The sequence below is a fragment of the Calliopsis andreniformis genome, chromosome 9, assembly GCF_051401765.1.
Source record: "Calliopsis andreniformis isolate RMS-2024a chromosome 9, iyCalAndr_principal, whole genome shotgun sequence".
NCBI lineage: Eukaryota > Metazoa > Arthropoda > Insecta > Hymenoptera > Andrenidae > Calliopsis > Calliopsis andreniformis.
The window spans coordinates 1,150,496-1,170,174 of record NC_135070.1 but is presented as its reverse complement, the minus strand read 5'-3'; the positions used below and the strand labels follow the sequence as shown (position 1 = coordinate 1,170,174).

General features: G+C 49.2%; 1 protein-coding gene across 5 annotated transcripts in view; it reads right to left on the bottom strand.

Annotated features, from left to right (window-relative positions):
* The window catches only part of Dati (zinc finger protein datilografo), a 65,226-nt gene extending 45,789 nt beyond the window's left edge, over positions 1 to 19,437 (bottom strand). For 4 of the 5 annotated variants that reach the window (XM_076384716.1, XM_076384712.1, XM_076384714.1 and 1 more), the window contains exons 1-2: positions 18,170 to 19,437; positions 15,556 to 15,666 (exon numbers count right to left, since the gene is read on the bottom strand). In XM_076384716.1, coding sequence (XP_076240831.1) covers positions 15,556 to 15,666; positions 18,170 to 19,249 — 1,191 coding nt within the window. In that variant the 5' untranslated portion in view covers positions 19,250 to 19,437. The remainder of the gene's footprint in view (positions 1 to 15,555; positions 15,667 to 18,169) is intronic. The other variant, XM_076384715.1, reaches the window with a different exon arrangement.
* Between the last annotated feature and the right edge of the window lie 242 nt (positions 19,438 to 19,679).

Genomic DNA, 19,679 nt, shown 5'->3' with positions numbered 1-19,679 from the left:
ACGCGGATATCACTCGCGCGAGTCGGACGAGAGCGCGGAAGATCGGGACCATCGATTCTACTCACTTTTACCTGCCTAACTTTTCCCGAACCTGTTCCCGCTTTTTCTTCCGAAAAAGAGAGAAAAGAAGTTTGATTTTCATCGGAGCTCGATGGTTGCCTCCCGCGACCGAACGAAAACTTTCCAATCGGATTAACGGGCTGTGGAAGACCCCTTTCCCTCTAGAGAGGTTCCGGTTTCACGGAGCAACGGGAAAAGTAAACGTTTTCAAAAATAAATGAGACCCCGCCAGCTGCGCTCGACCGACTGTATTTCGCGCGAGGTAAGTCGCCGTGATGTATCGTGAAAATGCAAAGAAGCGCGCCGTGATGGCGAATCGAGCGCGCGACGTCGCGCTGCATCGCGGCTACGGAGAAAGTGTATCGAGCGATATCGGGCAATACAGGACAATCGAGATACCGCATTCAAAGTCCGCCCGCAGCGTTGACCGAGCCACTAAAGGTCGCGCAAAAATAACGCTATCCCCCTCCCTCGCTCCCCTGTCTGTCCTTTTTCCTCGACCGTCCCTTAGATATTCCCAATACGTAGCTAGATTCCGGAACAAGATTGCCTCAAGGAAAACGCGACTCGTGCATCGGACAGTTATGATAATTGCCAGTGGTTCCGCGTCATTATTCGTCGCGATTACTCGAGCTCGTCGGTCTTAAGACTGAACACGCGAGAGATGCTAGAAATATGGCGAGTTCGAGAGAATCGAGATAGGGAACTGTTTGAGTAGTTCAAGAATTTGTTGTTATCGAGTGGTAGTTGGTGGGAGTGTAACGAAAAGTATTTCAAGTGGTGATGCTTGTCGTGGAAGAATCGTCTGTACGAGAAGGTCTTGATCTACTGTATCTTAATCTACTGAAGCTATTTTCTGAATATGGGTTACAGTTGAAGGGAGACGTCGTCGTCATTGGAATTCTTGAAAACTGATCGGGTTATAATTTGGTCTGTAAAGCATGACAAAGTAGAATCATTCTTTTGGTATTATGCAATCCTTCAGAATAGACGTTGGTCACGTAAATTTTCGTTCTTCTTTGATGAATTCTCAGTTGATGAATGGATGGACTACTTTGATCTACTAAGAACTTGTGTAGCGTTAGTCAAACATTTCACATGCAACTTTTTAAGAATTTTCTCTTCGCCATTTTTCAACTACCTAAGTGCGACAATTTTGTCAAGAATAAATAACTGTATGTAGGTATACAAAGGTGGTATTACCTATTTCACAGTTTAGTTCCTAACAGATTGAATACAGAAAAATTTATAGCCTGTTATTAGCTACGATTGAAAATTTAGTAAATTTATGGGCTGCAGCTGGTGTGTTAATAGTGTAAATAAAAATTAATAGTGTTGGCAAGAATGTGACACATTTATTGATACATGTAAATTCCTAAGTAATCGCAAAAAAGCTCTATTAGGAAAAGTAGTTAACTCTAAATCTTATTTAAAATTATAAGTTAATTCCAATAGATTCCAAACTCTACAAGTATGCCGACCGCAGAGCACTTTTCTCCAAGTATTTATCGCGCTCCCTTTTAACACCACGTTTTTCCCAATTTTCCCCTTCTTTCACGGTTCAACCGCATCCAGCTCACGCCTCGGCCGTTCCCGCGTTCGCCGAGCCGCGCGCGCGAGGGATAATCCCGCGAGCAAATAAAGCAGCGAAAAAAGACGGCAAGAAAGAAGGAGGCAAGGGAAAAAGAGTATCTGGCGAAGGCCGTGACGCGCATTCTCGTCGCCATCCCTCTTCGAAAGTACTGACCACGGACAATTCTTGCGCGAGGGGGAGAAAGAACGAAATACGACGAGAGAAAGAGGAGGCGGAAAAAAGGACGAAAAGAACCGAAGAGGGAAAGAGTGGAAAGGCTCCGTGCGGCGCGAGGGGGATGAGAGGGATGAGGGGATGAGGGGCGAGAGTGGGCGAGGGGGAGAGGAGATCGTAATAAAAATAAACCGCTAACTCCGGCCAGCGTGTGTAGGAGCGTATACGTGCCGGCGAGGGGGCTGAAAGGCCAGCGCAGTTGCGTGGCTCTCCGCTGTTCAGAAGAAGCAGAGCAGCGAAAGAAGAAGGTGCCGCTGCTGAAGGCGGGCAGGGAAATAAGAGGAATAACGAAAGAAGCAAATAAGAGTCTTGGTGTGCCTCTTCCTCTTTCTCCTCCTCCACGTTTTCCCCACCACACACCGACGCAGTCTCTCCTCTTTCTCTCACGGCTGTAGGTTAGCCCCGATAGAAGGGGGAGGCAATGAACAAGAAGGCGAGAACGGGACCCGCGGAGAGGGAAATCCTACCATCGACAGAGAAAGAGACATGCCGCACCGCGGGAGAAAGATGGTCGAACGGCGACGAAGACGGAGTCCAACTTGCGAGAGCGAGACGGAAGAAGAAGAAAAACCGTGGACCAGACGGAGAGAAAAAGAGAGAGAGAGAGAGAGAGAGAGAGAGAGAGAGAGAGAGAGAGAGAGAGAGAAAAGTCTGACAGGCCTTGGCTGCTGCAGTCGTTTGCAAGCCGCGTTGCCAAGTCTCATTTGTTTATCATAGTTCGCCGGCCTGGTCTTTGCTATCTTGAAAAAATTGTGTACCAATTTTTTATCCCTCGAAAAGTCGCGTTTTCGTGGTGGAAGACTGGCTTTTTCCGACCGCGATATTTTAATCTCCGAGCACGGTATCTTTTCTTCTTCTGAAATTTTGGAGCACAAATCTCTGGCCAGAAAATTATTTTCAGTAGTCTTGAATATTTTCGTCCCAAGACTAGTTCTAATTTTAAAGCGGCTGCTAATCGGCCAATTTCAATCTCGCGTTTTAATCGCCGACCGAATAAGAAAGTGGAGAAAAAGTATAATCGGCGAGATTTCGGCTTCTTCCTTCTTGCCGTTTCGTCTTCGCCCTCATCTTTTTCTTCATTGTCGCGTGGACTCGTTTCTGAGTCATCGTGCGTGCACGCATGCACTCTCGCGCGCGCATGCGTGTTTAACGTGCACGCGTTCGTGTTTCACACTCTGCACGCGTATAAATATGTATACGCGTACGTGTCGCGTACAACCGACGCTGGCAGCGTGCGTTTACACTCTGCCACGCTCTTCCTCCTCTCCCCTGCCCCTCGCTAAAGCACATTACAATCGATTTGCATACAAATATACCGGGCATCTCGATGGGTGGTATGCTTATTAGCGGATCCACGTGGAAATTCTGCCGTCTTATTCATGCCCCGCTATTTTTCCAAGTGAAACACTCGTCCACCGTGTTCCTCCCCAGGAAACGAAGAACAACCGTGAACGAATCGAGGAGCTAGCGAATCTAAAATCTTGGAAGTGTAAGGTAAGAAAGTGTCTGTGTCGAGCCTCGCGGTTTGTGCTTATAATTCATCGACGGTCTGAGTATCATTCTTGAAGATTTATTGCATCCACCAAGGTGCCATCGTCTGCTAGTTATCCCTTCGTAAAACATATCCAGTCAGAGAATGTTCAATTGTATAAGCAGAGTAGAAATTGTGCTCGTTTCCTATGCACCTTATATATCCAATCGAGTTTTTGTAAAACAAAGTAGATTTGTTTGGCCATAAAAATTAAGAAGCTCAGACAGTTCCTCGCCAGCATACGAAACACGAAATGCCTTTAACAGCATTTCCGCATTCCCGCAAATTACGGGCGAAGAGGATCGTCGCGCGGCAGGCAACGGGTACGCCGTCACATCCTGCGTCATCCAGTTTTGCATACGACTCGAGCGGCCAGGATCCTTTCCCGTCTAACGGTTTCCATTGACTCCGACGATCGGTCGTTCTCTCTAGGCCGCGCAGTTATCTTAATCGGTTGAGATGATCGGAGATCGATCAGACGGCCGCGGGTCGCCGAGTAATTATCGATCGAAAGAATTGAAGGGGCCGCGATGCGCGTGGCAAAAAGCACGCGTGTATTGAATTTAAGATCCAGCTGCATCCATGTAAGAACGTGTCGGATTACGCGCTAGTTCTGTCCACTACCTCTCTTCTCTCTCCTCTCTTCTCTCTTTCTCTCCTTTCATCCCGCTGTGTTTCCTCCTCTTCTCCACTGTTCTTTTTGCACTCTTTAGGTCGCGCCACTCCGACGGCCTGTTGCAGAACCACAATCTCGGGGACTCGGGAACCGAACGAGCCGCTATAAACGCGCCCACGATATTAATTGAGTCGATTCTCGCAGACGATTCTATGTTTAATACACTTTCTCGAGACCCTTCGACCATCCTCTACGTTTCACCTTTAGGTTCCGACAACTTTGAGATCTAATTCCGGTTCAGGATCGAGATCACTTTTAGCAAACAGGACCCTTAAAATTTCAAAATCGAAACTTTAGTCTTTCTTTTGTTTAACTCTCCGAGAAGATGGGCGATGAATATCCTCGTTTTCGGAGATTACAAAAGAACTTTGATACATTTGCAAGAGTGAAAGAAACCTCTTTCGTGCTGAAGCTATCGTCAGAGACGCTGGCTGGCTTGGTGGGGTGGTGCGTATCACCGCCATGTGGCAGTAACCTTGCGCCCGCGTCAGAGTATTTTTTTTTTATCATATCATATGTGTGTTAAGAGTCGACACGCCGACGCGCAGACACGGAGACTCAGCCGCGGCTGCGGCAAGGTAAGACAATATGAACGGGTTTGCCCGTGGTCAGTTCTGCCGCACACTCCGTGGAATACAATTTCTTTCGCTCTTCTGGCTCTCTTTTCGTCGGACATCGCGTGTCTAGGCTCGCATAATAAACAATGCTTTTAAGCTTTGTAAAACCTACGCGTTTCTACCTGGGTCGCTCTCATTCAGAGACAGAAGTTGAAGATTTTTCAGAGATATTAAACAGATCCTATCACTATACTCCCATAAAATCTAGACTCCAAAACGAGTTGCTTTCGCTCCTACCAATAAAACGACTCAAGTCCAATTACCTATGACTACAGAGTTCTTTGACCCGACAAACCTCTCCCTTATCGGCACCGATATCACCCTCCAGCGGTCAGTGCTGCTGCGCAAACGAATCCAAAGAATTTTCAACAGCAATGGCCAGAGTACCGCGGTCGAACGAAAACATTCCAGTTAACACGAGCAAAAAGCTTGTCCACCGCCGCCGCAGGACGTTTGCACAGTGGATCAGTGAGGTATTAACGTGCCGATAATCGTGCAACCTTGACCGAGTGCACGACCGATTGCTGGATCCTCAACACCGGCACGACCCTGAAGCATTCGCGTAACAGCGTACAAATCATGGTCGAAGGACAAAGAGAAGTTGATGTCCTTCAACGCGGCCAGCGCCGCGAACTTCTCGCGAAATTTCGTCGTTCTGCTTTTTCGCTCGTACCGTGCAGCGTTAAGCAACGAAGAAGTAGACCGTCGAAAGTAGAGTTGTATCGAAAGAAAGGGCCGCGAGGGTCCCTCGCGATCTTTAATTTATTTTAATAACCAGCACGCGATGAGCGGCGCGGCGAGCGAGAGAAAGAGGGAGCGAGTGGTTCGCGCGCGGAGGCTTGGACGGAATGTCGGCGACGTCGGCGTGTATTGTCGGAGGTCAGGTTCAGCAGCCACGATGCGCTCGTTCCCTCTCTTCTGCCTTCGTCCCTCGCGCAGCCAGCCACGGTCGGAGATAAAAGAAAGGGGTTCGAAGCCGAAAATATCGAGCCGCTCCAAGTGCAGTGGGATCGTTTGGCCGCGCGAAAAATCTGCTAAACACGTGTCAACGACCCGGTTTCCCTGTTAAAAGTGTAACGAGCTGAATAGCGCGATGAGCTTTATAAATATGCGATATCTGGATACGGGAGCTCGATTTGTTTCATTGAAGAATCTAGAATCGATGGAACTAGAAAACAATCGAAATTGATATCCAAGTAGGGGTTAGCTATTGCGCTTCGATTCGATCTCAGGAATGATCCACGCGACACACCCCACGTTTTGGGAACACGATAAATATCGATCACCGTGAAACGCATCGTTCGAGGGAAATCAGCGGCACGGCGATTCGAAGTGGAGTCGCGTCTGCTGACGGTTACGTCGTGCAACGTTCGCGACGCTCCTAGAAGAGAAGGCTCGGATGCTGCTCGCTGCATCCTGCATATATGTATGTTTTATGTCAGCGTGCATTCTGCATTCGCGCCGTTGCCACGTCTGGTGGCTCTCCTCGACTCTCTCTTGTTCTCTCTCTCCTCCCCCCTCACGCTCTCCCTCGTCTTCCTTTTTCCATCTGCGTTCGACTCTCTTTCTCTCTTCGTATTCGTCTCCGCTCGCCCTCTTCCCATGGCTCCCGCCGTACAGCGCTGCTCGCTGCATTTCTTGACATTTCTCAAACCCGTGTCCCGTCTCGCGTGGCCAGCCGTGGCAGCGAGAGTCGTTGAACTCGAAAAAAGCGTCGCGAACTCGATTGGGAAAACAGCTCGTCGCGAAATGGATTTCGGTCGATCGGGAGACTCAGGGTGAGCCCGATTCGAAACGCTCCCCTCAAGCGCGCCCGGTGAAATTTCCCACCGCTTCGGCGAAGGGTCGAGTTTTTGCCTCCGAAGGAATTTTTCTTCAAGCTCTCTCCGCCGCGATCTGCATACGCGCCGCTATCTCTCTCCGTTTATCTAGTCGCTTCCTTCTCCCTACCTCACTCACTACCTCTTTCTGTCGACCCCTCCTTCTAACCCTTCTGTTTCTCTGCGTCACATGTAAATGTTGTTTCCCTCCATCTTAGAACCGCCTGCCTCGTCTTACTGTGGCTCGCTAAGAAAAATGCTACAACGCAAGCTTCATCAAACTGTAGGAAAGGGCTCGTCGACTGGCAAGCAGGCCTCCGAGCCTTATCGCTCCCTCGGTTGGAGTAGGTCGTGGCTCGACCGATGCTCCGCGACTGAACCAGTACAACCAAAAAAGAAACGCTGTCTGATTCTCAGAGATCGTCGGAATGGATTCTAATCGAATGCCCGTCTGTCATTTATAGACGAGGTGTTCTATTCGCGTGGAGAAATTAGGGGAACCGTTTAGCTATGCTATTACGATTGCCAAAATCTCATAGATCGCTTCGGAACGGAGTATAAAAATGGAGGGACACTCGAAGAAGATTTTCAATATATGTAAAACACTGAAGAAGAACGGAGAAGCCGCAAAATCAAGCGTCGAAAGATGAACGAATATCTCTGACCAACCTCACAGATAAACACTTTCTTTAAACGCTCGGTGCACAGCCGAGAGTTCGATTTCGAGAGAATGGCTGCGTGGAAGGTGTCGCGAATGCGAGACGCGTACGTATGCAAGTTTCTCCCGCTGGGGGAGCCGAAAGGATCTTTCTCCGAGAGATACAGCGAGTTCGAGCCGATCCAGTTGGCGGTGTTTCGCGCTCGAAGGAGCGCGGCGTCCTCGTTCTGGAATGCGTCAGCCGCAGTACACGGTTCCGCGGAAGGACGGTACCATCGAAATCGGTCGTTGTCAACCAAGGAGAGACTCCCTGACGTTTCCACGCGGGGGCGGCGCACGTAGATGGCGGACGACTCCTCTGATTAGCCGAAAATTCGTTCACCGAAGAGATCGCAGGCCGAGCGGAAAGAAAACGCGCGGAGTCGACGCGAAACAGCGATCGCGCCCGCGCCGCCATCCGTCTCGCGTTTCGGCTCGGGCTAGTAGTAGTAGTAGCGCGTAGTTGGCGGTGGTGGTTAGAAGTAGAAGAGTATGTATCTTCTTACCTCTGTCCTGCGCGGTTCTCTAGAGTAGGTGGATCACAGTTAAAACGCGGTGGTAGGAGCTAGGTAAAAAGATCACAAAATATGGCACACTGTTGCCCGAGTTCATCGTTCGGCACTTCGCGGCGCGGTCGCTCGTTACTGGTGGGGGCGGCGAAGTGCGGGTGGAGGAGAACAGCGAAGAAAATGTATAGAAGCGAAAAGGGAGGCGCGCGGATAGAGCAGGAAAGGAGCACTCTCGTCGCGGGGACACTGCGCGAAGAGGAGACACGGAGAGAGATCACAAGGAAAGGAGTGTGAAGCTGTGCACAGAGGAGAGACGGAGAGAATTGCTCGGCCGCGCGCGCTGTCAGCTGTCAATGCCGCGCACGTTGTCACTCATCCTCGGTGGTTTTTCCCCGCGACGTTAGATCCACCTCCTCCTCCTCGAGGCTCGCCGCGAGATCGACCCCCTTAGATCCAGATCGACATCTGTCCCGGTCCTTGCGTTGGGCCTCTCCCCACAGAGTCCTCTGCGCCTCCAATCGCCGATCGAATCTCCACGTTTTACGAGGTCTCCCGGTGTCGTCGTTCTCTTCGGTTCTCGCGGTTCGTCGCCGGTAAAAATACAGTGTCGACGGGGGGAGAGGAGAAAAGACGATGGGACGGCGAGGGAGAGGAGGAAATGGAAAACGTTGTTTCTGTCAGCGGTCGTCGTCGTTGTCGTTGTCGTTGTCGTCGTCGTCGTCGGCGTCGTCGTCGTCGTCGTAGTCGTAGTCGTCGTAGTCGTCGTCGTCGTCGTCGTCGTCGTCGTGGTCGTCGTGGTCTTCGTCGCACTCTCGCCTCCCCGTGTGCGTGTGACGCGGTGCGCGCGTGGTGTCGCGTGAAGTTGGTCGTGCGTGCGCACCTTGTGCTTCGTTAAAGAGTCTTTTCCGTATAAAATGCTGGGGCGCCGGCGAGAATCGGCCTGGCCGCCGCCGCGTAGGCTTCACGCCGGCGTCCTCGCGGCCGATTGGCCGGGTACCAGCCGGTGGGGGGCACTGGCGCGAAGGTCCGAAGGTAGAATACTCGCCTCGAGAAGCTACCAGAGCGGATCCACGAGAGTACGGGGTGGGGTTGCGCCTTTGCTATCCAGCTAACGCGAATCGCGTATGTCTTACCTACGACAGCCCTAATCTATCAAGGATGACGAGCCTGGGCCTACGCGACCTACGGGAACGTTTGGGGCACGGGCCAGTTCGATGACGCTCGACCGGTGCAATCGCTCGGCGATCGGCCGTCGACGTCGAGGTCGACGAAAGTGGGTGATCCGCTTCCAATAGTCCCGAGGTATTCGAAACGTTGCGAGTTCAAGGGCTCGAAATCTCGAGGCGCTGTCGATGTTGCGGAAGCGGGACGAAGAAGAAACGAAAATTCAGTGGTTTCGTGCTCTGATAGTCAGCCGTCTTTCTCGCTCCCCGTGGCTCCTCCTCGACCCCCTCTGCAACGCGAATCGCGTTGTCTCTCTTTTATCGCGAGGACTCGCTGTTCTGTTCTCTCGGCTCACTCGCCTTCTCCCTCTATCTCTGTTCCCTTTCGAGGTTCTCCCGTCTCTCTGATGCTCGAAACCGGCCAGGCTATTCACCCACGCATGCACGAGATGACGATGACGATGACGCCGGCCGCTCGCTGCTGCAACGTGCACATTCTAAGCGCTCTTTGCTCTTTCGTTCGCTTTATGGGATGAATGTGCTGGAGAAAAAACTCTGTTCAGCGTAATTCCTCTATATATTTTACTTTCTGAGTGGGAGACTTTTTTTTTAATTCAATGATTACTTTCATGAGATGCATACACTTTGATCCATCTTCTTCTTCTTCTTCTTTTTGTTTTATTAGGCGCTTCTACTTTTCGAAATCCTTAGTTTCAAAGGATTCACATCCAACTGCTGAATTTTTCACTGTTCGTAATTTCGTTGGCCTTGCTCCTACGCGCCTGACATTGGCACATTGCGATTGCACAGCCCCGCTGACCTAGATTCCAGCTCGGTTATTTTTTCCACGCGGTCGGATTTTTTTTATCTCTGTCGTTTCGCGCATCGTTCTCAGTCTCCGCCAGTCCCGTCCCTCTGATGTTACATTCCCCTCGCAATCAGTTATTCATCTTCGCTTTTTAAATACAATTTCTTCGCAATTGAATTTGACCTTTCCTTGCCTGAAGTCATTAATATTTCAGAAATTGACTAACTCGCATGTCTAAACTGCATTCGATTCCATTATCATTTTGAATTAAAATTTGTTATACTTAGAAATTCTATAAGCAAAAAGAATTTCAAATTGTTTTTTCCCTCTCACTGTCTATGGCTCACAGTTTCCAATAAAATAGGAGAAAATGTTACTATGAATGATTCATAGTTTTTTTTGTTAGAAGTCTAACAATCTACAGCATCTCATTTCGCAAGTCCCATTTCGCGTATGAAGAAGAAAACATCCACATCCGTGTTTATTTGGTTCATAGGGGTCTGGGATCACGGTTCGTTTCCCGTTGGCTCGGAGTGGCCGTGGCGGGACCAAATCTTGACCTACGACTACGTTCAAGGGAGCAGGCGAATTTTGTCCGAAAGTCATCGCGAACGAAAGAGCGGATTCGCAGGCCTTCGAGGTCACGGAGCGGGAACAGTGGGGATCGACGTTGGAGGGAGCTGAAGAGGGGGCCAGAAGGAGGTGGTGGATATGGGCTCGTATTCGAGAGAGTAGGAGAGAGCAGCCGATGGAGGATACGCTCTGGCGGAGGAGGACCAAGCAACACGCTAGAACGAGGAGCGCGAGAGCACCAGCGTGCAGCCAGCGGCAGAAGAAGAAGAAGAAGAAGAAGGGAAGAAGCGAAGAAGAAGAAGAAGAAGGGGGCTGATCTACCGGCAATATACACACAGAGCCGCACAGACCACGGCAAAACTCTGCAGTTTTGCTGTTCGATTTTGCAAACTTATATTTAGAAGGGCAACGATCTTTTGCCGCGGCAGCTCCAACCGGAGGAGAGGAAAGGCTCTCTCGGATACGCGCGCTCGCGGTCTCTCTCGTGACCGGCCGCTGAGATTTCTCAACTTCGCTCGAATCTACCGAGTTGCATGTTTTCCGACTCTTTTCTTCGCGTTTCCTCAGCTTCCGCCTGTTTCTATTCCGATCCGAGCTCTTTCTCTCGAGCTTTTGTGGGTGATCCCGCCTTCGAACACAGCGAGCGGTTAATGGCTGCCGTCTGCGCGTCGCGACTCCAGTTTGCGATAATTACTGGTTACACGTAGAGTAACGGTATATGAAAGAATCTGCGGTCCCTAGTGCGTCGCTTTGTCGTCGACAACGGAGGAATCGAGATACTAGTGAATATCGAAGTAGGTCAGAGCTTGAAATGCTACTCGTCTGCTTTCTTGGGTTCGTGGTACATAAAACAAAGGCTACAACCCTCGCTCATGGAACAATTCATATAATTGGTTTCAAACGCTTCTTTTAAGTATACCTATAGGTGCAAAAATTCATTTCGAGTGCTTAAGGTTGTCCTTAGAAACTTCGGGACGGTCAGAAAGGGGGTTAACAACTTTTAAACTAATTTTTCTATTACTCGAACATTCCATTTTGCATAAAATAGTAATCGTGTTTAAGAGATGTAACCTATTTATTTCTTCTTCAATTACTCTTTGTCTTAAACCTCCCCATAGTTTATACTGTCTCCGGGTAACTCGATCAATGGAGTCATTCAGGGACCATTTGAATTTCACATACGCAAAGTCTCGAGAAAGAAAAAGCTCGGCGAGGTTGGCGATCGTGCGCTGGAGTACGACCGCCCCTGCGAGCGTAATCTTATCGACTCGAGAGCGATGCGGTGAGCGCGTTCTCTGCGGCCGCAGAACGCGAGCCGTGGAGTCAACGAACGATAAAAAAAAGCGCGTAGCCATACGCGCGACACAAAGAATAAACTCTGTGCGCCTCGCCCTCCCTTTTTCCTCGGCCATAGGCCGCGTTCCGTCCTGCTCTTTCGCTGGCCCGAGAGCGGCTCCTCGCTCCTTGGTCATCCGCGTTGCAACTTCGCAGCCGTGTGTGGGCGCGTGAGTTCTCCTCCTCCGCCTCCTCCTCTCTTTCTCCCGTTTTCCCGCTCGCTGCTGCGCTGCCTCCTCCTCCATCGTCTCCCGCTCCCTCCCCCGCTCTCTTCCCTTTTCTCCTTCTTTTTCTCGTCGACCGCTTGGGGTAGGTCATGGCGGAACCGCGCGCGAGCGAACGACGGAGAAGTAGGAAAAAGAAGAGGAAGAAAGAACCGTACGCCGCTGCGCGTACAGAACGTTTCGCCGGCACACGACTTTGTAACGTGGGTTTCACCATCTTTGTCTTTCTCTCACTCTCTTCGCACTTTTGACGAGTTATTCATCACGGCGAATCGTTCTGTCAATCGATGTCGTTATTGTGAGATTCCTGCCATTCCATCGGCTATTTCATGTACTTGAGAGAGAGAGAAAGATAGGTTCTCGTATGGTCCATTTCCTTCCGTATTTGGGAGGGGATACGCGGTTCTCCCGGAAATTTACACTCCTAGGTGATTTTCGTTTGCCAAGAGCTCGGACAGCGTGGCAACGATTTCCCACCGAAGATCGAACAATTCGATTAGGAGGATCTTAACAGTCGGCACAGGGTCGCGGCGTTATTGTTAGCGATCATGCGATCTGAAAATCATAGAAAATTACTGAAAAGCCAGGAAACCTCGTCTCGGTACGCTACAGCTAGGGCAGAAGGTATGGTGGTTGCCCCTGGACTGAGATATCGTAATTTTGCTTTCGCCATAACGACTACGTGGCACGGAAGTCCCTTCCTCTATCCCCCTTTTGCCCTGCGATCTTTCATCCTCCAGGTTTTCTTCTTCGACTCGAAACAGAAAGCTCTCACCCCTCCTTCCTCCGCCCGCCCTACCCTTCTTCGTAATAGAAGAAGGGTTAGTGAAACAATGGCACGCGCGCGAACACCGTTATTTAAATAATACGATGGAACCACTGCAGGGTCGAAGGTAAAAAAATTACGCTCAAGGGGATGCAATCGTGAGAAAGACGCGTCTAGGCGTGCCCTCCGCATGAGGAATCTGTGCACATAGTTTTGTTCGATCACTTTATGTTTTTGCGTGAGTATTATCTTCCAATTTTTTCGAAATATTCGTTACGCTAGAACTGAAGTCTTAAGAAAGCAACGATTGAGAAGTGTTAGATTCGGAATGGCATTAATATTCAGGTGCCCCAATTTGTTTTGTTGTGCTATACTTGGTACGTTCAGTTTTAATACGTCCAGGATGGCCATGTAATTTTCAAAATATTTGTTACTGTCGACACTTGTTTAAAATTTGATGGCTATATTCTGCTGATAAGGTCGCTGATATTAATGCTTTTAGTTGCTAATTTGTGGTTTTAGGAACTCGTTTCAGAACAAATGTTCATGGACAACACATAGAGATTGTTAAATTGAAAAATTGTGAATTGTTTGTATAAATATTAATATAAAGAATTAACATTATTTTTTCTAAATAGCAATGAAATAACCATATTATGGCATAATACTAATACCACATTAGCCTAGTGGTCAAATAAATGGCAAACTACTTTCCGCGTATAAACGTGTGACCGGTAATTGCTTATTAGAGTTACTTTCTAATTGTCACTGTAGCCTTAATGTAGTCTAATCTGACTATAATTTGGAAAAAAAGTAAGGTTTAGATCTGTAGCACCTCACTTGACCAGTAAGCGTTAACATTAAATGTATTTTCTTTGCCAATTTTTTACTGATTAAATATAGGTGTGTCTTTTTAAAATTACATTAGTTTATTTTGTCATATTGTATATTTGTCTTGTGGGGACGTATTCAATTCACATTCATAAATATAGATATTGTAGAACATCATACAGTTATTCACCGATAGATTATACCATCTTGAACGTATTAATAACATCTCAATTCTCTCGTCTCTCCTACAGCTCTCTCACAATTCATGGCCACATGTTTTGATTGTTCACATCTATAGCACCGAAGATTGGAGCAGCATCGATCTCAAGGGTTAGAGCTTTCTTCGCCGTCCCCCTTTCTCCATCGTCTTCCTTTTTTCCCCGTGTACCGTAGTTCCGGTACTGGCAGCTGTCGTCAATTCAAGATCGGGACTTTACGGATCGGTCAAGGGTAGAGGCTTGTAGTTGTGTAATGTTACCGCTTCGGCGTTGAACCGGTTTAAAGAGCGGGGTGCAAGAGAGATTTAGAGGGAAAGAGTTACGGCAAAAAATTCATTTGAATCGCCGTAGGGGCGAGCAGAGGCGTTGAAATAATTGGATTTTAATTTTCGAGCTCGCGAAAGAACAAAAACCGCTCCTCTCTTCTCTGTTCGTCGCACCCCGATCGGGTACCATGAGAACCTCTCGGCGACGAGTGTTTACACAACGCCGCGTCGCATAATGTTTTCAGGACTTTTCATCTTCTTTCGCGCCCTTTTGTTTTCCCACGGCTAAAACGGTCGTTCCAACGCGCGCGATCGCGGTCGCCCGATCTATCTCTTTTTTTTTCCCGAAACGAACCGTCCCAGAACAGTCGAGTGTTCCTGCGAAATAATAAAGTCGATCGAGGGCTCGTCGCTCGTAACACTTTGTCCCTCTCGATGGAGATTCGCGGTCGGTGCGCCACAAAGGAGGCGAACGATTTAATTAAATCTCGGGAAAACGCGAAAACTTCGCCATCGCGCGGCGTTTTTGCGATTTTCCGAAAGTTTCGCCTCGTCGTTCCTGCTGCCTCGCTTTCAAGGTGGCGATGGACGACGGGGGCGGTTCCACCCCCATCCACCGCCTCGTTTCCACCTTTCCATTCATCCCCCCTTCCTCTCCCGCAGTTAGCGGTAATAAAAGAAGTCGCAAAAACAAAAGACGGGCACGGCTACTTAGCGAAACAAATTGTTGCTTCGTACTCGGAACGAGAATTTAAAAGTTTTCCACGGGCTGCTTCTCTTTTTGCTCCTCGTCTTGTTTCCCCTTCTTTCCCCCCCTTTCACCAGTCTGTCTCTGTCCCCGCGGCCGGTTACGTCTCTCGCTCCTTTCCCCGGCTTTCCGCGGTCGTCTCTCGTTCCTTCGAGTCGAACGATAGCTCGACTCGATTCACGGCTCGTTAGCGGTGCTTCCTTTCCCTTTATTTCGGTCTTGGCTCGTAAAAGGACAGCGCCATATACGCGGAGACGCGTGTACTATCGATCGTGACGGACTGTCCCATTAAATCGGTTGCGTCGTGCGTGGAATACGCGCGTGCGGAACAATTAAACGCCGTATTGTCCAGCGAGGCAAGATGTACCGTTCGTCGAGGCGTCCGATGTCTACTCGTCGACCGACTCATCCGCAAAAATTCTGTACGCTTCAATCTCATGACAAGTAGGATCGATCTCGAATCGTCACGGCGGTCAACGGTGTCCGCGATCGAGACTAGAGCACGGCTAGCTCGATCGTCGTTGGTGGCGCAGCAACCAGCTGCTCCTTATGCTAAGAGTACACAAATCATACAGAAGCAGATGCACGCAAGTAGAACATGCCAGCGGTGAGGAAAATCAAAACGAAAATATGAAAAGAAATCAACGAAGACGCTAAACGCTCCCTCGTTCGAGGGAAAACGAAAATGAGAACTACTGTCGAAACCAAGGATCGCTACGGAAAAAAACGTCAACGGTTGCTTGTTGTGTGAACGTGCAGGTGGAATGTGAACAAAGAAGGGAAGATGCACAAAAAAAGAGCCTGTACGAATCGGTGAAAGAAAAAGTGATAAGTTACAGGAAGCGCTGTGCGACGAGAAGTATGTAATAATAAGGGGATCTTGAACGGGCTGAGTGTTCAACTCACTCGTTGCAGGGTGGACCAGCATTCCTCGAGGGTGCGCTCGCTGATGTTGCCCATTCCTCCGCCTCCACCGGCGCCTCCCGCACCTCCGAGTCCCGCCGCAGAGGCACGAGACTATCGGGCAAGACAGGAGGCTCGTGTTAGTTTACTTTTCGCTGCCCTTTATGCTAACCAGCATTGCTACAAAATCGCTATCTCGTCTACCGGTCACAGGACACTAGCTCACGGTTGCTCGTGATGCTACTTCGCGTTGTGAAACTCCGATTCGACCTTACAAATGATCGCCTATATTTTTTATACGAGAGAAGCTCGTGATTTTAGCGTATAAGGTGATTCTAGAAACTGGGGGGAATTAGTATTAAAGATTGATAAAGAGGAAGGTTAAGACTCAACAAATCCTAATTTTATGAGTTCTGTTATGAGATAAAAATTAGTTCTTTGAGATTCAAGAATTTTTGTATACGTAATGCATTCTACGAATTTGAGTTCCAACATACAAAGGATTGAAGAAGACTTATGAATCATGACTAAATTACCTAACCTTTTTCGCATTGTGACTCCTATCCATTATTAAAAAGTATTTTCGAAATATAAAAGAGATGCATTAAAAGTAGGTTTTTGAAAATATAATCGTGCCTCAATATTTATATATTATTTATCAAGATTGTTATACTTCTTTTATCACACTTTTCATTTATACCCGAAATCAATATTATAACTAGATATTCGTAGAATAATGCGTTAAAATAAGTAAGTGTTGAAAATCTTTCTGATGAAATTTTCTATGAAGTTAAATGCAACTAAAAGTAACCGTAGCGAACCCGTAGAAAATACTTGACGATCCCCTTGGGGATCGTGTCCCACAGGTTGAGAACCCAAGTATTAACATAAAGAAGACAGTTTGTAGTAGCGGTTCAAGAGTCAATGCGTCTTTCTGAAAAAAAATTAAAGTACATATCGCATTCTCGAGAGAAATCTGTCATAGTCAAACCTTTTTATTTTCTTTGAATTGCGTGGCGTGTTTCACAATAATTAAGTTTCTCATCATTTTTAATTTTAACGCTTTGGATGTCATGAAATTCTTAGGGCATCCATTAGGTATTTTCATTTATTTAAATATATCTATCTTTCTTTAAAAAAACAACATTTTCTAGTTCAATTATGCATTTGGTATTTTACTTATGGACATTAAAGTCGATTGGAAATTTATAAATGTGAGGATTTACTTATTACAAAGTGTCTAATCTAATCTAAAGTGTCTATCACTGTTGATCACCAAACATTCGCCGTGTTAAACAATACATTTCTGTAATCCGTAACTCAGCAAACAGAAATTTTGTTTCCGCTCTTTTCAAGAATCTCATGTTCCTGACTTATGACAGTTTTCTCGCAGGGGTGCGACACAACTAATAAACTAGTGAATCCATTTCCAAACTACTCCAGTTTACAGAATCACCCGCTGCAGAAAGTTTCGCTAGAAAACGCCTCGGAACGGCTGTCCTAGACGGTTGCCGTAACAAAAAAAGAGGAAAGAAAAGGATCGGATTCCTATTAGCGACGAGGCCGACGCGGATCCGCGCGGGGATATATTTACTTAGTTTCCTCGTATCGAAGCTCGCGGCTGTGCGGCATCGCACAAGCACGCCGCGATATTTTCTCGAGAACATCTTCTCGGCGTACCGTATGACGTATGCGTATAGTATTATCTGTGTTGCGCGGGTCAAGAACCCCGAGAGACGACGTATCTGCATCTCGTCGCATCGGTGTGCGTGGGCCGCGTTTGCATTTGTGGCCCCGTGACTCTAATGTGTGCGTGCCAGCCAGCCTGCCTGCCTGCTCGCTTGTCCGCCTAGCTGCTCGCTCGCTTGCTCGTTCACCGGCTAGCGCGCGCGCTCGCTCGCGTCCATGTTCACTCTTTCCTGCTCGCTCACTCTCCCTCTCTTGCTCGCCCTACCGTCTGCGTGTGTAGCGCGCGCGCGCACATGTACGTACACGCGTGTTGCAAAGTACGCGACGCGGTAAGTCAACGTATTCTCCGATGTGCGTGAACCATGGTCAGTGTATCTCGGTACAGTCGCAGATTCAAACAGTCTGCGAAATTGTCGACGATGTAGCGCAATTTATTGAAAGTCATCCTGTTAAGCCGACACGGGCGTTCTCGATCGCGAAGAGCCCCGACGCGGCCCTATTTTTCTGTCACAGGATCGATGAGGTCCTGTAGGCTAGAGACAATAGAGAACTGAGCGGATCGATATCGCGATAAGGAGGCAAAAGATACTACCGATTTTTATAGCCGAGCTGAAAAATATCATCTAAGGAGTCGTTATTCAAGTCGAAACGAGCGAGTAGAGCGAGTTCGAGGTTTCGCGAGATATTTTTCTCCGTTGGCATAAACTGTTTGAAAATATTGTCCGGCGTCAGTCGGCCCAAGTGAATGACCCTATTTATCGACGCATTATGCACTTTTATCGCGGTTGCCTCGTCCCAGTTATTTATCTCTTCTCTCCGGGGCTACAGGCGAGCCGTCTAACCGAGATCGAGAGAATAAAAGCGAGAGGAAAAAAGAGGCGGAAGGTAACTTGTATTTCTCGCGGATGTATTAGGAATGGGTGCTCACCTGCAGCTCGTTGACGAGCTTCTCCGTCAGGCTGGCGTCGTGGGAGTCCTGGCTGGTTCCGCCTGGACTCAGCATGGAGTTCTGAGAGTTCTGTTGCTGGTTCGCCGACATGTTCATTCCGGCTAGAGCACCGTTCTGAGCGATGCTGCCCGCCATGTTCAGCGCCTGTTGCTGCAGGTTCTGTGTCAGGTTTTGGGCCTGCTGTTGCAGATTCTGCGTCAGATTTTGCGCCTGTTGTTGTAGCGCCTGTTGACTCAGGTTCTGGCCGAGGTTCTGTGTCAGGTTTTGCGCCTGCTGTTGCAGCGTCTGCGACAAATTTTGCGCCTGGCTCTGGATGTTCTGTTGGAGACTCTGACTGGCCTGACTGAGGTTTTGAGGTTGATTGAGCAGCTGCTGTTGTTGCTGCGGCGATAAGCTCGGCGTCAGGCTTTGCGCGAGATTGTGCTGCAATGTTTGACCTAGGTTTTGTTGCATGTTTTGTGTCAGGGCTTGGGTCAGCGCCTGTCCCAAGTTCTGGTTTAGCGCCTGAGCCGCCTGGACCGCTTGTACGGCCAGCGACGGACTTGACGCCTGAGACATGCTTTGCTGCGCTTGAGCCAGATTGTGCAGACTCTGGGCCATGCTGGAGGCGATGGCACTCTGGTGATCTGCCTGCGGCGACGGTGTTGTCGGTGCCGGGGAAGACTGATGCTGCGATCCCTGGGCCGTTTGTTGCCCCATGGACATGGCGTGTTGTTGTTGCTGCTGCATCTGTTGTTGCGGGCTGGCGGTCTGTCCTAATCCTGAGTTAGTGGTCTGCTGCACCTGCGAGACGCCCGTCTGCTGCTGCTGCTGCTGCTGCTGTTGTTGTTGTTGTTGCTGCTGCTGCTGCTGGCCAAGCGGACTATGCATTTGCTGCACTTGCTGCTGGTGTTGCTGCTGTTGAGTCGAGTTGGAGATAGGGCTGTGCTGTATCCCCGGCGAATGCTGAGGCGGCCCCCGTTGCGGTTGTTGCCAGTAATCGGACATCTTGAAGACATGTTGGCGTAATGCGTGAAGGTTAGCAGCCGCCGCTGTGACGGCCGAAGCCTGCACCTCCATGGGCTCCGGCTCGTTCTCGAGGTCCGGTTCCGGCGAGCTGCAGGGATCTTCGTCCTCCTCCTCGTCCTCCCTCTCGGTGATGTCCTCGTCGTCTTCGTCGTGAATTCTAACGGATCTGTCCGGCTCCGACCCGACCGTGCCTCCTCCAGCAACACCAGCAACACCACCGCCACTTCCACCGCCGCCACTTCCGCCGCCGCCACCGCCACCTCCACCGGCTCCACCGCCACCTCCTCCACCTCCTATCCCACCCCCCGAATCGCCAGAGTGGAGATGATTCCCGGGGTGATGCTGATGATGATGATGATGCTGTTGAAGGTGATGGTGTGGACGCGACTCGGGATTTTGGCCCTGCTGCTGCTGATGTTGCTGCGGCTGCGGCTGTTGATGTTGCTGCTGCTGTTGTTGTTGCTGCTGCTGTTGATGGTGA